This window comes from Esox lucius, chromosome 13 (assembly GCF_011004845.1).
Source record: "Esox lucius isolate fEsoLuc1 chromosome 13, fEsoLuc1.pri, whole genome shotgun sequence".
NCBI classification, from domain to species: Eukaryota; Metazoa; Chordata; class Actinopteri; order Esociformes; family Esocidae; genus Esox; species Esox lucius.
This window is the reverse complement of record NC_047581.1, coordinates 20872877-20889241: the sequence shown is the minus strand read 5'-3', so window position 1 is coordinate 20889241 and position 16365 is coordinate 20872877. Positions and strand designations below refer to the sequence as shown.

Here is a 16365-nt window from a genome sequence, read left to right as displayed (position 1 = left end):
TCACAACCATTCTCCCTCAAGTGTAAGTTAACAACGAAGCGGTGCAAGGACATATCTGGCTGATGAGTACATTTCATGCATCTCCATGTGCTACATTGAACCCTCAAAAGTACCAAACAGCAACGCCAAAAAATATTATTTCAAAAGGTTTTTCAAACTTGTGGGCACTTTTCTATTAGAGCACCAATGTTTTAAGATACCAGCGCTTGTAAAACTTCACAATCTATTTATTTATATACATTTATTCTGTCTAAAGTTTGCCGCTTAGAAAGTAGAGATATCACAATTTCTCACTGCCACTTTTGTCAATGACAAAAGACCTGAATTGATTTTCAAACCTGACAGCAAAATGACCGTAGCAATTTGAGATTCCAAGTTATGGAATGTAGTTGTAGAAATAAGGCAGTTGATGAAACATAACTTATATATTCACTTTTTTTTTTATTGTAAACAATGAGCCAGACAAAGATTTATGGAATTCATGGTGGAGGTTATAGGGGGATGCATAAATATATATTTTTTGTAGTTTACTAAAAGAAAAACATCTTGATTGCTTAACAATTCACCCCATGTTTGTAACATAATCTGTGGTCAAGCCAATTGTCTTATGAATTGTCAATTAGTTGAATAGTCTACACAGTACGCTCATCTTTTTATTACCATCTTCTAGTTATAAACATCTCAGCTGTTTATAACTAGAAGATTAAACTGAATTTAGGAAGTCAAATACAAGTATTAACTATTTAATGGATAAATCTGGGATAAATGTGTGCAGCTCCTTCAGGCTGAGGTGTAATTTTCCCATCTCCATTGTGCTACATACACCGATCAGCCATAACATTATGACCACCTGCCTAATATTGTGTGGGTCACCCTTTTGCCGCCAAAACAGCCCTGACCTGTCGAGGCACAGACTCCACTAGACCTCTGAAGGTGTGCTGTGGTATCTGACATCAAGACGTCAGCAGCAGACCTGAAGGTTTGCGAGGTGGGGCCTCCATGGATTGGACCTGTTTGTCCAGCACATCCCATAGATGCTCAATTGGATTGAGATCTGGGGAATTTGGAGCCTAAGTCAACATAATGTTATGGCTGATCGTTGTATGTGCCATGCACTGACTAAAATATAACATTGTTTTTTAATCTTCTGGAGCATGTATTAAAGTTCTCTGATGTTTTGTCTTTCTTTCAAAGAATGCAAGTGAAAGCTAGTATCAAATGGTTAACATGTAATTGTTTACTATGAATCAATCACACTGTCATCAGTCCCACATCACTGACAGACCTATCTTACTGACAAATTTGTGCACACACTTGTTAAAAAAAAAACGCTCTGTCAAAGTCCTTCTGTATGATTGAGAGAATTCGCTTGAAAAGGTTCTGTGCAGAATTACTGACAAAACATTATCCTTCAGCCACTTTTCGCTCTATCGGATTAGTTCTCCTTTCACTCAGGTCTTGACGATGCAGTCAATCATTCCCGCATGGGCCACAGGGTTGGGTTGTGGTTAGGGACTCAGTCATCCTCCGTCCCTCCAGTTTCTAACGTCTCCATAATCTCCTCCATTACCTCAGTTTTCCGTTTCTTCTTAGTGGTGTCTGAAATTGAGAAACAAGTCAAAACATCGGCCTGAAAAATGTTATTGCATTCATACAGTTTACTGCATCCATGTGCTGGTATGCACACACGCACGCACACGTTTGTACAGCTACCCTCATGGGGACCAGAAAATAGAAATTGCATGCTCCCTTGCCCTAAACTTAACCCGAAACCTAACCCTAACCTTAACCTCAATAAAGTGACATATATGCCTAAAGTTTACCTAGATGTAATGCCTAACCTTAACCTTAAACTTAACCAACAATGCCTGAACCTTAAAGAAACCCCAATTCTAACTATAAAATCAATTGTAAGTTTGGCCCTAAACCTAAACCCTGAGCCAGAAATTTACTTTTGCCTCACGGGACCGGCAAAAGGTCCCAATTAGGTCAATTTTTCTGGTTTTACTATACTCATTGGGACATTTGGTCCCCATTCGTTCAGTAAGACCTAACCCACCCATCCACCCAAACACACACCCAAACACACACACACCCAAACACACACAGGGTGTTACCGTGGAAATGCTCTGCTGTTTTTCTACGTAGGGTCTCCACAGTATCTTCGGCATCTGCCCACTCTAGAACCAGCCGTCGCCCATACAGATGGGTGCTGTGGCACAACGCTGAGAATGCTTTCTACAGGGGAAACATCACACTTCTTTAACAGCACTGTACATCCAGAGGGGAAAAACACACCATACTCATCACCTGAACTCACCTTGGCATCCTGTTTTGTTAGGAAGTCTACGAAACCAAACCCACGATGAGCCCCGGTCCCAGTACCAGACACCTTCTTTGGCAGACGAACCGTTTTCAGTTCCCCAAAGGTGCTGGGGGGGAAACACAGTTCATCATCAACATTAGTGAGCGTGATGTTTAAATGGAGAGGTGTGTTTCAGTTACAATGAGTGGAACATCCTGTCCTACATCAAGGACAACACTCCTGTCCTACATCAAGGACAACACTCCTGTCCTACATCAAGGACAACACTCCTGTCCTACATCAAGGACAACACTCCTGTCCTACATCAAGGACAACACTCCTGTCCTACATCAAGGACAACACTCCTGTCCTACATCAAGGACAACACTCCTGTCCTACATCAAGGACAACACTCCTGTCCTACATCAAGGACAACACTCATGTCCTACATCAAGGACAACACTCCTGTAAGTCTGACCAATGCTGCTACACAGACCTGGACTGGTCTTAGGATACAGAGGAACCTCAGTTCAGTAGGTCTCCCATTCCATGTGTTAGAAACGTGATCGTTTCATGTAATTGGTTAAAACAAGGTTACTCATTCTTCCCACAAAACTAGATCCATCACAAAAATATAAGATTCATGAAAAATGTGCATGGATGGGCTATGCTGTCCTATTTTAAAGGGGGAGCTGGTTCCACCAAGACACCAACCTTACTGGGCTGATAGAGAGGTGGCATAATATTGAACTTAGGTAGGGATGTGGGGTTTGAACCTTGACTGAAGTGAGGGAAGGGCAGTTCCACTGGCTGCTCTGTAGGAAAGCACCACAGGAAGCCAGAGGGGTGTGTGGAGCACCAATGGGACATGGGAGAACATGGGAAGATTGAAAATCAGACGGGACAATTCTTTTTCTGGATACATTGCAGGGGTTTGATGCCACAACAGGTTTCCCTACTGACACAGAATTGCAGTAGTACAGGCGTGAGATGACAAGTGCCTGAATTAGTCCCTGCACCGCATCCTGTGTTACTAAGGTCATCGATGTTTAGAAAACGACAGTGTGTTTGTGCAGGGTCATGCCAGCTTGCTCCAGGAGGGCAAAACAGTACGGCTGTCAGCAATAATGGATCATAGTACCATTCTGGAAGTGGGTTTGTGATCAGAACGCTAAAAGGACCAGGCGTTCTGTTGACGAGCTGAAACTGTCAGCCCTTCATTTTACCCTTTAACTGCCACAGCTATCAATGGAATCCTGCTGCACTGATTTGAGAGTGGCCTACAAATGGCAGGCATACATAAGTCAAGGGAAAAGCAGGTAGCGAAGTACTGCTCTGTGACAGCGGTTGTACAACTGACGTGGGCATGTGAAGCATGAGTGTGCGTGTGTGTGTGTGTTTTACCAGAAGAGCTCTCGTATCTCCCTGACAGTGGCCTGGAAGGGGACATTGCGTACAAGGATCTTAGAGCTGGTCTGTTTCTTCTCGGCCTGCTTCTTACGAGACACTACCGTAGACCTGTACAAAACAATGACATAGAAAAAAATAAGGAAATACTAAAGTCTCTGAGGAGAAGTTACAATGTTTCATCAGTGGATTTTAAGTACTATTACTATTCATCAGTTCTAAATGGGTGTAACCACAGTCAGTGTGATGGCGGGACTCACTTGGTGGCTTTCTCAGAAACTTTCAACTCCAACTGGTGATCATCCACACTACAGTGCTGAGAGAGAGATGTGTAAGATATCTGTAGCTGTAGGGGTTAAGGTAAGGGGCCACAATCAGGGCTAAGGTTAGTACCTGTAGCTGCCTTAAGGCCTTCTCTGCTGCCTTCTTCGTCTGATAGGTGACAAAGCCATAGCCCATCGACAAGAGCCGACCTACAGGGACAAAACAGGACTGAGACATCACTGATACACACATTGTTCATCTAAAAGTAATGTCCAGTAACAGTCTAAATATCATGTGGAGTACCAGTCTAAAGGTCATGTACAGAACCAGTCTAAAGGTCATGTCCAGAACCAGTCTAAAGGTCATGGACAGAACCAGTCTAAAGGTCATGGACAGAACCAGTCTAAAGGTCATGGACAGAACCAGTCTAAAGGTCATGTACAGAACCAATCTAAAGGTCATGGATAGAACCAATCTAAAGGTCATGGACAGAACCAATCTAAAGGTCATGGACAGAACCAGTTTACAGGTCATGGACAGTACCAGTTTACAGGTCATGTACAGAACCAGTCTAAAAATCATGTACAGTACCAGACTTGTCTTTTTTTTGGGAGATGGTACAGGACTTCACTGTGCCACATTTGGAGAAAGTCTGTAGAAAGACACAAACCCAACACATGAGACATGAAAATAAAACATCACACGCACAACGCATTCTCTAAACCAGGGGTGTCAAACCAATTCCACGGACGGTCGAGTGTCTGCAGGTTTTTGGTTTTCCCTATAAATTGGTTCCCAGTTAAGTCCTAAAAAACCATGTGATGGTAGAATCTTAGTGGTAGAACCAATTAGTGATCTAATAAATCAAACAAGTACAAGGTGAGAGCAAAAACCTTCAGACACTCATCCCTCTGTGGAACCGGTTTGACACCTCTGCTCTAACCACTCTTCTCATCCTACTTTTCATCCATTATCCCTGAAATTACAACACTTATCCTCTTATCCCGATTCCAGAAATCTAATGCTATTACCATACCTCTCGCAATGTCTCCTCTGTTGTAGTAAAGTTAAGGTTCTTGATGAAGAGTGTAGATCCTGCTTCTGCTTCTTCTTCTTCTTCTTCTGCTTCCTCCTCCTCCTGTTCTGTGGTTTTCGAGGTGGGTTCTGGTACAGATTGAAGTGTCTTGCTGGGCACGGGAGCTGAGAACACTCCTATCGGCGCCCACTCTAGGTATAAGGGGATGTGCTGGAACTAGAGATAGACCGGCAGAGAAAGACAAATGAAGAGTATGAGATTAGCCTCAAAGCAACCATGTGCTTCCTAACAGTATTCAAGTATTTAACACAAATGTCATGAACATTTTTCACATTTTAGCTGCCACATTTGTATGGAACAGACCCACAAACCTTGCTATATGCCAGTCTTGTGAAGGCTCGTTTGGCCTCTGTAGGCTCCAGGTATTCTATGATGGCAGTTAAGCCTGCAGGTGGAAGCAGTACTCTACCCAGGGTGCCATGTGGCGAGAACAACGCCTCCAGGTCTCCGACCGTCACCCCCGCTGGAAGGTTCTTCACCAGGAACACACATGTGCTTCGAGGCCCTGCTGCCTTTGAAGGAACCGAAAAACGTCAAATCTATATTTATTTACATATTCAATGATTCTTCATAATTTTGTATACCATTGTGTATACCATTGTGCAATTGGGCTGAACTCTTTTGGCAATACTCAGCCCTCATTTCAGGGTGGTTGCGGTTGGTGGGTGCTTCTCTGCTTGATGCTGGGCAATGTGGGTGGATTGATTTCCTGCCTGTTAGGCCCTGTCCGGGGCCACAGTGTCACTGGACCACCCTGTCTCACCCCCAAGGTCTTACACGCTTTAGATCCTTGTAGATCTAAGGGATGCATTTTCAAATATTTCCCTGTCTCCTGCCCTGTTTTAAACTTAGGAGGACATGAGGTCTTGGTCTTGTCCCTGTCCTCGTCCATCTGGTCATGCTTCCAACCTGGACTAGGTGTAAATAGACTCTGGACTCAGCCCACATGCATTTATTAATTATTACAATTTGTACTCTTAATATTTCACCCGGCACAGCCAGAAGAGGACTGGTCACCCCTCTGAGCCTGGCCCCTCTCTAGGTTTCTTCCTAAATGTCAGCATTCTTAGAGAGTTTTTCCTAGCCACTGAAATTCAACACTGTTGTTGTTTGCTCCTTGGGGTTTAAGGCTGCATATTTTGTAAAAGCATTTTGTGACTACTGCTGATGTAAATAGGGCTTTATAAATACATTTGATTGATTGATTGATGTATACATACACACTTAATTTATATCTTAGTAGGCAATCATTGGAATGTTGACGGTCAACAGATGTTTCGACAAGGTGTGAATACAGGGACACAAGGTTTGCTTGTTATTGCCTAGCTGGCTTGCTACTCAAGATAACACCACTCTGTCATATGAGATGGCCCCAGATCAGATCATAATATGTCCTTAATTGATAAGGGGTCTATTCTTCAGGACTAGTTTTGTTATCCTTATGTCAGTAAACCAACCATCACACGTTTGGTTAGGGGATATAGTTTGGGAAAGCTCTCTCTTACATTTTCCTCCCTCCAGCTTCAATCTTTTATCTTGTACTGTAATTGTAACTCTCTTTGTATATTAAAATAATTTGTTACATTAATTCCTTGACTATTTGGAATTAATCTAAAACAGGACTAAATCCCATTCCACCACCTTAACATCAAAATCAGAGGACAATTAAAAACCAGTATCCATGAAATGAACATTTTAAGACAAGCATTGACTGTTTCATACAGTAAGATGACTGTAAATTGTTTGCCCATTGACTTAATGTCTGTCAATTCCCATTACTTATATCACTAGTACTGCATTTAACATCCCCATCTATAATAATCCTTAATGTTTGGTTACAGACATTGAAGATTATTTAATATACACAGGTCAGAAAATTAGGGGAACACGTAAACATCCCAGTATAACATCAAGTCAAATAAACTCCAGGGATATCAATCTGCCCAGTTAGGAAGCATAAGCAATTATGAATCAATGTCACCTGTTTTGGTGCAAATGAAAGTGACAACAGGTGCACCGAAGAGGCAACAGCAAAACAACCCCCCAAAAAGGGAATGGTTTTGCAGGTGGTGGCCACAGACAATTTCTCTTTCCTTATCCTTCCTGACTGATTCTTCTCCAGTGTCCTTGCCACTACTGGCAGCATGAGGCAGTACCTGCAGCCCATTCAGGTTGCACAGGCATTCCAGCTCCTCCAGGATGGCACAGCCATTACACAATTTGAGCTGGACAGGGCCGTAGAAGGGCATCAACCCAGCAGGAGGACTGGTATCAGCTCCTTTGTGGGAAGATTACGAACACTGCCAGATCCCTACAAAATTACCTCCAGCGGGCTACTGGTGTGCATGTTTCTGACCAAACTACCAGAAACAGACTCCATGAGGGTGGCATGAGGGCCCAACGTCCTCTAGTGGGACCTGTGCTTACAGCCCAGCACTGTGCAGCTCGATTGGCATTCGTCAGAGAACACCAGAATTGGCAGGTCCGCCACTGGCACTCCATTCTCTTCACAGACAAGAGCAGGTTCACAATGAGAATATGTGACAGAGGGGAAAGTGTCTGGAGACGCCATGGTGACCGTTATGCTGCCTGCAACATCATCCAGCATGACCTTTTTGGTGGAGGGTCAGTAAAGGTCTGGCCAGGCATTTCCTTGGAGGGTCGCACAGACCTCCACATGCTAGCCAACAGTACCCTGACTGCTGTTAGGTACTGGAATGAAATCCTCAGAACCATTGTCAGACCTTACGCTGGTGCAGTGGGCCCTGGGATCCTCCTGGTGCAGGACAATGCCCAGCCTCATGTGGCCAGAGTGTGTAGGCAGTTCCTGGATGACAAAGGTATTGATGCCATTGACTGGCCCTCAAGTTCCCCAGACCTGAATCCAATTGAGCACCTCTGGGACGTTATGTATCGGTGCATACAACGCTGCCAAGTAGTGCCACAAATGTCCAGGAGCTCAATGATGCCCTGATCCAGGTCTGGAAGGAGATCCCCCAAGGACACCATCCGCCATCTCATCGGGAGTGCATTCAGGCATGTGGGGGCCATACACACTACTGAGTCACATGAGTTGCCGTGATGAAATTCACGCTGGAACAGCCTATGATTTCAATTGTTTACTTTGAGTTTGAATCCAGCCCTCAGACGGTTGGTGATTTTGGTTTCCATTGACCGTACAGTAAGGATTTTGATCTTTAATATATTTCATTCATCAAGATCCGATTTTCGAGCAGTGTATTTTTCAAGTTACTAACTATTCACCCTGTGGATATGCTTGTGGGTATACTTAACGCCATTTACAAATAGTAAATTTCTTCCTTTCATGTTAATGTACCACTCAGTTGTTGGCTGGCACACAAATGTATAACAGAAAAGTTCACATTTGGGAATGTCTGAATAGTATTTTGAATTGTCTTAACTTACCACGACCTGTTGAGCTTATCAATCAATTTTACTCAACAAAAAAATAAAATAGCCTTGAATTAAAAAATGTGTCTAAATTTTTGACTGGTACTGCAAATTAATACTGTGAGACTAGAGATCTTGGTTCCACTTAACCAGAGTCAGACAAACACATTGAAATAATTTAGGTTTAGGTCTTTGCTGACACCTTGGGGATTTCTGAAGTTATTTTACAGTCATTTTAGCACATTTGCTAGATTATTTTTTTCACTCTACCAATAATTAGAGGGCATTTTATATCTAAAATCATGCAGTATCATTTTAAATGAAGACTCAGCAGAATTGACTATCCAGACAGTAAAGAGCATAGTGGTTACATTTCCACAACAACGAAGAGTGTTAAAACGTGTTTCACCCTGGGTTTTGTCCTGTGGGTAACAAAAAGCACCAACATCAGAATAACCTCTATCATGTTCAGAGTGTTTCTGTGTGAAAGCCATCTATCTCGCCCATCTCTATTTGCAGTGCTGCTTGTGGCAAAGTCATTTTGCAGAGTCTACCTTTCATTAATGTTACATTCTTCACACAGTGCAAGCCCATCCTGGACATACCTGACTGAAGGAGTCCAGACAGACGTGGTTATCTAGCAGGAATTGGCGAGTCTCCTGGACAATCTGAGTCTCTCCCAGAGCCATCCTCACTGCTACACTCCCCTTGGACTCCTGAGAGAGAGAATCATTGAAGACGATCAGGCACAGAGGAAGAATGGTGTATTTGAGGAAGAGGAAAGTAAAACTCACATGGTCCAGGACTTGGCTCTTGGTGGTGTTGTATTTTTCAGCAATAGCATCTGCGACAGCACTGGTACCCAGAAACAGCGTGTTCCAGTTATGGGAGCTGCAAAGGAACAAACATCACAATGTTAACAAACACAGAAAATATCTACGGGGCAGCGCCAATACTGGGTTGTAAAAGGAAGCTGGACTACGAGAGAGATACTTGAAAGTACAAAGTAGGGTGGTCAATGAATAAGATCTTTTTTGGTCAAATGTTATTTATACAAAGTTGTTTGATGCTTAAAAGCCACCTTTTGATGAAATAATACAAATCAAGGATCAGTATTGGAAAGACAACCAGAAATAAAATAAAAAAGTTCCCGACTTGATTCACTGCAGCCACTGGCCTTCCCAGATTCAGCCACTTAAAAAAGTATTAATTATATTGAATATTTCTCTTGATGTTGCAGAATGCCAAAAGCCTACAAAAAGTGCTACAAAAAATGACTGCAAAAAGTACAACAGTGTAACTATGTGAAGTAAACTCCAAGTACAAAAATGGTATTCAGCCTGCAAAACAGCAGATTAAACTCGCCAATATAAGAGATTAGTGTATATTTCAGAACCACAGGAAGCGAACGATAACCACCACCCTAAGGAAGATACGTTTGTAGAGAATAACTGACCTGGAACTAGCTGCTTTGTCCTTGGCATCTTTCTGGCGTTTGTAGGAGGATGAGCCTGGGCCGGAGTGGGCACCATCAGACTTCTCCTTCTTCAGAGTGGATGGAAGAAGGTGCAGAATCCTACCCTGAGGGGGGTGGCATTATATGGACAGATGAGACGCAAGATGTGATAAACAAAATGCAGTTATGTATCTATGTTAGATGGAATAGACATAATGCAGATGCAGTACTACATCTATGTTAGATGGAATAGACATAATGCAGATGCAGTACTACAGCTATGTTAGATGGCATAGACAATGCAGATACAGCACTAAAACTATGTTTGATGGAATAGACAATGCAGATACAGCACTACATCTATGTTAGATGGAATAGACATAATGCAGATACAAAAACCCTTAACACTGAGATTGGTACCTGGAATATGTGTCCATCCAGCTCAGCCAGAGCTGTCACTGCGTTCTCAGGGATCATGTAAGAGACAAAGGCAAACCCTTTAGGCTTCTTGGTCAGATTGTCAATGGGGAAGACCACCTCAGACAGAGGACCTGTAACATGTGAACAATCATAGGTTTCAACTTACAGGTTTGTTTAAACTAAATTAAAAAAAGAAATGAAAATACCATAAAATCAATAAAATACAATGTGAAGATAGAAGGTATACTGAGTGTGTGTGTGTGTGTGTGTGTGTGTGTGAATGCAAGCATACCGTGCTTGGAAAAGAGGTCTTGAAGCTCCTCTTCTGTGCAGGTGTAGGGCAGGTTTCTTATAAAGAGTCTTCCTGACTCTGCTATATCTTCTTCCACTTCATCCTCCTTTAGCTCCCGGGTGAAGCTCCTCTCACTCACTTTCTCCCGCCTCTCTGACTGCCACTCACCCCTGCCGCGTGTTGGAAACACCTCAATATAGCGCCCCCCTGAGGACAGACACAGAACACATCGTTGTCATTTCTTTATTCTCAGGGAAAACACCAACGAGCATATGCTCATGCACAGACAGAGAGATGCTCACCCATGTAATCTTTGTTCTTCTTCAGAGCTTTTTTCACTTCCTCCTCTGAGTGCAGGTCCACATATATATACCCGGTTCTGTTTCCTGTTGTGTTCTTAAGGATTCGAATGGCTACAGGCTTCAGAGGAGTCATGAACTCTCGAACTTGTTGCTGTGGATGTTGCATAAACATTCACATAACACCACACATAATCAACTGGTGCGATGTTGAACATTTGTTGAAACTCTACTTTTACATTCTCACACAATTAGTCAATTAGGAAAAAACATTACATGTTCTTTACTACTATTTTGATGAAAGTAACAAAAGTAATGATTATTTTTGAGTAATCCAAGTGACAATGTCAGTGATTACTTAACTAACCAATAAGGCATTGTACTTGTCAAGTAATCCACCCCACCTTGCACACACACACACACTCACCTCTTTGACATTGAAAGGACATCCTCTCAGTTTCACTGTGAACTCAGTGGTGGGCTCGGTCTGTGGGGTCACACACGCAGGCACACGTTACCAAAGAGACCACAACAACCACAATTCTCTGACCTAATGTCAACGACAGAATGCTTTATCATCTGGTAACCTCCATGTGCGGAAGACTGGATCTGAAGTACAATCTGCAGTCCCAGGCCTGTGGGTCAGGAATCTGCCCTACCTCCTGCTTTTTGCCAGGCTTGCCCGGGCTTTTATCCAGTGAAGGGGTTGGTGCTGTGACCTTCCGATTACTGTCTTTGTCTCCACTCTCATAAGAACTGTCAGTCTGCATCAAATGGACAGACTTGTCTCCATCCTCCTCAGCAACCTCTGTATGAGCCACTTTGGAACGCAGGTAGTCCATATCAGACAGGCCTGACTTCAGGGCCTCCTTACTAGCACCTAACAGAGAAAACACAGTGTTCACACACACAGCTTAACCTAACAGTGAAAACACAGTGTTCACACACACAGCTTAACCTAACAGTGAAAACACACTGTTCACACACACAGCTTAACCTAACAGTGAAAACACACTGTTCACACACACAGCTTAACCTAACAGTGAAAACACACTGTTCACACACACAGCTTAACCGCCACCTGTCAAGGAAAGCTGGCGTGTATGCATGTGTACTCACCTTGGTTTCCCTCATCCTCCTCCTCCTCCTCCACCTCCTCCTCCTCCTCCTGTTCCTCATCGGACTCATCAGAGTCAAAGTTAAGGTAATCATCCGAGTCAGGCTTCTTCTTCCTCTTCTTCTCCTTGCCTATGTCAGAGGCTGCTGATTGGGGCAGCGTGTCATTGGCCCAGACAGGGACCTGCTTACGATTCTGATGCACTGATACAAACTCCTGGAAACCCTCATCATCCTCCAGCTGACCAAAACAAAAAATAAAACAGACATTTTATTAACCAGAACCCAAGCATGTCAATGCCTCTGTCCATAATGTGATACAGACATATGCTATACAGACATATCCTTACCTTGCCTAGAATATTGGATGATTCCTTTTTCTTCTCCTGGTGAAAGAACAAAAGAACAAGAAAAAGAAATAGATCATATAATAATCGTATACAATAAGTATATCATAATCATTGTTATTATGGCAAATAAACAGTAAAAATAATAAAACACCAATATCACCCAGGACCCTGTGCATAGGCATGACCAGAAGATGAAGAGAACACATCATGAAGAGACACATTTCAAAAACATTTAGCCACTGGACTGCAGCGCAGTTATCACAACCTACCTTAACATTCTCCACAGGGCCTTTAGCTGAGACACGGGTGTGTTTACTCCAGGCTCTGGCCTTAGTGGGGTCCCCAAAAGATTTGCACATCTCCACCTGGGCAAAGGAACAAAACAGACCATCATAGAGAACCATGACAGGATCTGTCCCCAGGGCCAAGCAGTCACAGCCTATTAGATGTTGGCATATAACCTGTCATTGGTTTGCTATCCATCTTTTATTTTATTTAACTCTTATTTTACAAGGCAAATTGACTGAATATACACTGATGAGCCAAAACATAGAGACCACCAGCCTGACAAGCTGTGTGTCCTCCAAGTACCGCCAAAACAGCATCTGAACTCTACAAGACACCTGAAGGTGTCCTGTGGTATCTGGCACCAAGACATTAGTAGCAGATCCTTCAAGTTCTGTAAGTTGCGAGGTGGATCGGACTTGTTAGTCCAGCACATCCCACAGATGCTCAATCGGATTGGGATGTGTGTAATTTGGAGGCCAGGGCAACACCTTGAAGTCTTCGTCATGTTCCTCAAACCATTCCGGAACAATGTGTGCAGTGTGGCAGGGAACATTATCCTGCTGAATGAGGCCACTGCCATCAGGGAATACCGTTGCCATGAAGGGGTGAACCAGGACTGCAACGCTGTTTAGATAGGTAGTACACGTCAAATTGACATCCACTTGAATGCCCGGACCCAAGGTTGCCCAGCAGAACATTGCTCAAAGCATGAAACTCTCTCCACTGGCTTGTCGTCCTCCCACAGTGCATCCTGGTGCCATCACTTCACCAGGTAAACGGTACACACGTACACTCCCGTCCACGTGATGTAAATGGAAACGGGACTCTTCGATGAGTCTTGGGTCCTCAACACCCTGTTGCCGGTTTGTCCCTCCTCTGACCACCGTCAGTAGGTACTCGCCACTGCTGACTGGGAGCACCTCAAAAGACTTGCAGATTCGGGGATGCACTGACCCAGTTGTCTGGCCATAACAATTTGGCCCTTGTTAAAGTCGCTCAGGTCTTTACTCCTGCATCCAAAAAGTTGAAAACGAGAACATACTGTTGCCTTGTCATCTAATCTACCTAGACCTTGACATGTGCCCTTGTTAGGAGAACAGCAACATTATTCACTTCACCTGTGAGTGTTCATTATGTTTAGGCTCATCAGTGTACATTCATCATTTACAGCAACAACCTAACAGGCAAATACTAACAGGACCAGGAGAGGGGATGGATGAGTCAGTTGGAAGCAGGGGATGTTGAGGTGATTATATGAGGACCAGATGGGAAATTTAGCACAAGCCTTGCACAGCCGCCTGATCCCGCAATCTGAAATTTAAACGCTACACAGATATCACACAGATATCAGTTTGGTCTTTTGGACATAGGGCAGTAAGAAAAGTTAATTTGAATGTGATTGGACTGACCTATAATTAAACGAACAATGCACATAACGTAGCACCAAATCGCCATAATTCACAACAACAAACAGTATTGTACATCAAGCAACAGCAATCAAACAAGTAGATCAGTAAGTGTAACTGATTAAAAAGTCTGAAAACAATTATTGACATAATCTTCACAAACATTTGCACATCAAACGCACCTTGGCTACTACCAAAAAAAAAAGCCAAGTACACATGATTACCTAGATCACATCCATAATTCTTGAAAGTGTGCTGATTGAATCGGTTAAACGGTAGCCAGCTCCAAACTTAAGTCTACTCATTACGACCAGACTGATATCTGTTCAGCGTTTAAATGTAAGATTGCCGGACCAGGCAGCTGTGTGAGGCTAAGCCAGCACTAGGATGCAGCGTGATATGCTGCTAGCTTCAAGAATCTTAATGTTCAACTGTCTCACCGTTACTCTGGACGTGTCCACAAAGCTTTTATTAAAATGTTTCAGAGCCTTGTCTGCATCCTCTTCAGTCTTGAAGCCCACAAATCCGAACTTGCGAAACTTGCCATCCTTGGTGAACTTCAGGTCGCAGTCGGTCAGGGTTCCAAAGGCAGCAAACATCCCCTTAAACCGCTCCTCTTTCATCTGCAGGTACAAGCTCAGTCATCAGCAACCTACTCCAGCCTAGCCCCTACTCTAAATGTATTCACTTGTGTAGAGAATACATTTGAATATTCCTTTATATCCACAACTGCATAAGGAGGCACAGGTTAGCAGTAAATGAGGAACATCTATAAATGTGCTACTGTTCATTTTCAAGTTCTCCACATCCAGGAACATCAACAATTTCACTGGATATGCATAATCTCTGTGAAACTCTGTAACTAGCTCATCCAAGTTAGCGTCCTGTGTCAGCATAGCAACATCACAGCACGTTAAAGCATTCAACAATGCTGCCACAGGATTATTGCTCCATTTATCTATCCTAAGCTGAGGCCAGAACTTTACCACAATCATGACTAGGTCCATTGCCATAAAAAAAAAACATAGTATCATCTTTTGGTTGGTAATAGTTACTACGTTTTTGTTTCTTATTTTTACTCTTACAGTTTTTCTCCCGAATTTCATGATATCTAACTTGTGATTAAAGCCATGCCTCATCGCCACATCTCCAAGTGGACTCAGGACAGTCTACCACAAATAAAAAACAAAGTATGTCCTAGTTCTTGCCAAGCTGAGGGACCTCAGGGCTAAACTGAACATGGATAGTTAGTCTAGTGGTTTCTCAACCATTTTGGGTTATGGCTCCCCAATGACTCCCACGGGGGTCCTAGGACCCTAGGTTGGAAACTGCTGACAACTTTTGTAGGCAAACCAAAAACTAAGATAGCTACAGTAGCTTGTCACGCCAAATGCAGGTTTGTTAAAAACTATCTGGTTAAGTCTTAAAGGGCTAACCCGTAAACGGAGAATGAATCATCACTTTGTCCGTTTCATAAGACTGCTGTTTCAACCTGAGCCAACCCTAAATCAGTTTAGTACACATTACTATAGCTTGATAGCCACTGAAATGTATTGACATAATGTAAATGGTCTTAGTGAGACGCTCTATGCAATATTCCATTCCAATGTAACTTACCCCGTTTGGAAGGTTTTTGACTATTAATCTCGACATTTTTCATAACCTAAATGATGACAATACACTAAAGATGAAATAACAAATGTCAACAACACACGCATGGACGCTTGAACTAGGTTGCCATTGCTAACCCGGAAACAGTTTGATTGTTCTACAAAATCATTCCGGATCAAATTAGCCTTCAAAATAAAAGTCGTTACTGAAATAATATGCAACAGTATACTACCTGAGTATTCAACATATCACAGCAAAATGTTATTCAGCAAATAGTTTATCTATTTTGGCACTTCTAACACTTCACTGCAAACCAACTAACATTACATTAAATCTCATTCTGGATGTATCTGCATTTGCATTTTTACATAAGAATATCCACTGGATGTTTTTTCTCAATAGTCCTTTTCGCACTAAATATACACTGTCCCATTAATCCACATTAGATTTTATTGTTTCTATCGTGGCTATATGGCACTGGGATTTTCTTTATCTATCCTTTATTGGTAAAGGAATCGTGTATTTTTGTCACGATTAAAACCGATATGATGGTTAATAAAACAAGTTACCTGTGTAATATTTCAAAACATGTTTCTAAAGTTCTACGTATTGATCACGTATATTTGAAAACGTGGTGTTTTTGA

The 16365-nt window shown here is 42.7% G+C and overlaps 1 protein-coding gene across 1 annotated transcript; it reads right to left on the bottom strand.

Annotated features, from left to right (window-relative positions):
- Positions 1 to 1216: 1216 nt before the first annotated feature.
- Positions 1217 to 15859, bottom strand: rbm19 (RNA binding motif protein 19). The gene is made up of 22 exons (XM_034296648.1): positions 15728 to 15859; positions 14551 to 14733; positions 12686 to 12781; positions 12417 to 12452; positions 12070 to 12307; positions 11610 to 11830; positions 11378 to 11437; positions 10954 to 11104; positions 10652 to 10858; positions 10360 to 10490; positions 9940 to 10064; positions 9278 to 9374; positions 9089 to 9199; positions 5384 to 5584; positions 5013 to 5228; positions 4568 to 4628; positions 4106 to 4185; positions 3973 to 4028; positions 3710 to 3823; positions 2321 to 2432; positions 2118 to 2238; positions 1217 to 1599 (listed from the first exon to the last, which is right to left on the bottom strand). The coding sequence occupies exons 1-22, from the start codon at positions 15761 to 15763 to the stop codon at positions 1517 to 1519; spliced, it is 2736 nt and encodes a 911-aa protein (XP_034152539.1). The 5' UTR covers positions 15764 to 15859; the 3' UTR covers positions 1217 to 1516.
- Positions 15860 to 16365: the final 506 nt, after the last annotated feature.

Coding starts and splice junctions, on each gene's coding strand:
- rbm19 (XM_034296648.1), bottom strand. CDS start 15,763: ATGTCGAGATTAATAGTCAAAAACCTTCCAAACGGG. Junction 12,782..14,550: donor TGGACACGTCCAGAGTAACG/GTGAGACAGTTG, acceptor TCCTTTGCCCAG/GTGGAGATGTGCAAATCTTT. Junction 11,105..11,377: donor GTCCTTTCAATGTCAAAGAG/GTGAGTGTGTGT, acceptor CAACATCCACAG/CAACAAGTTCGAGAGTTCAT.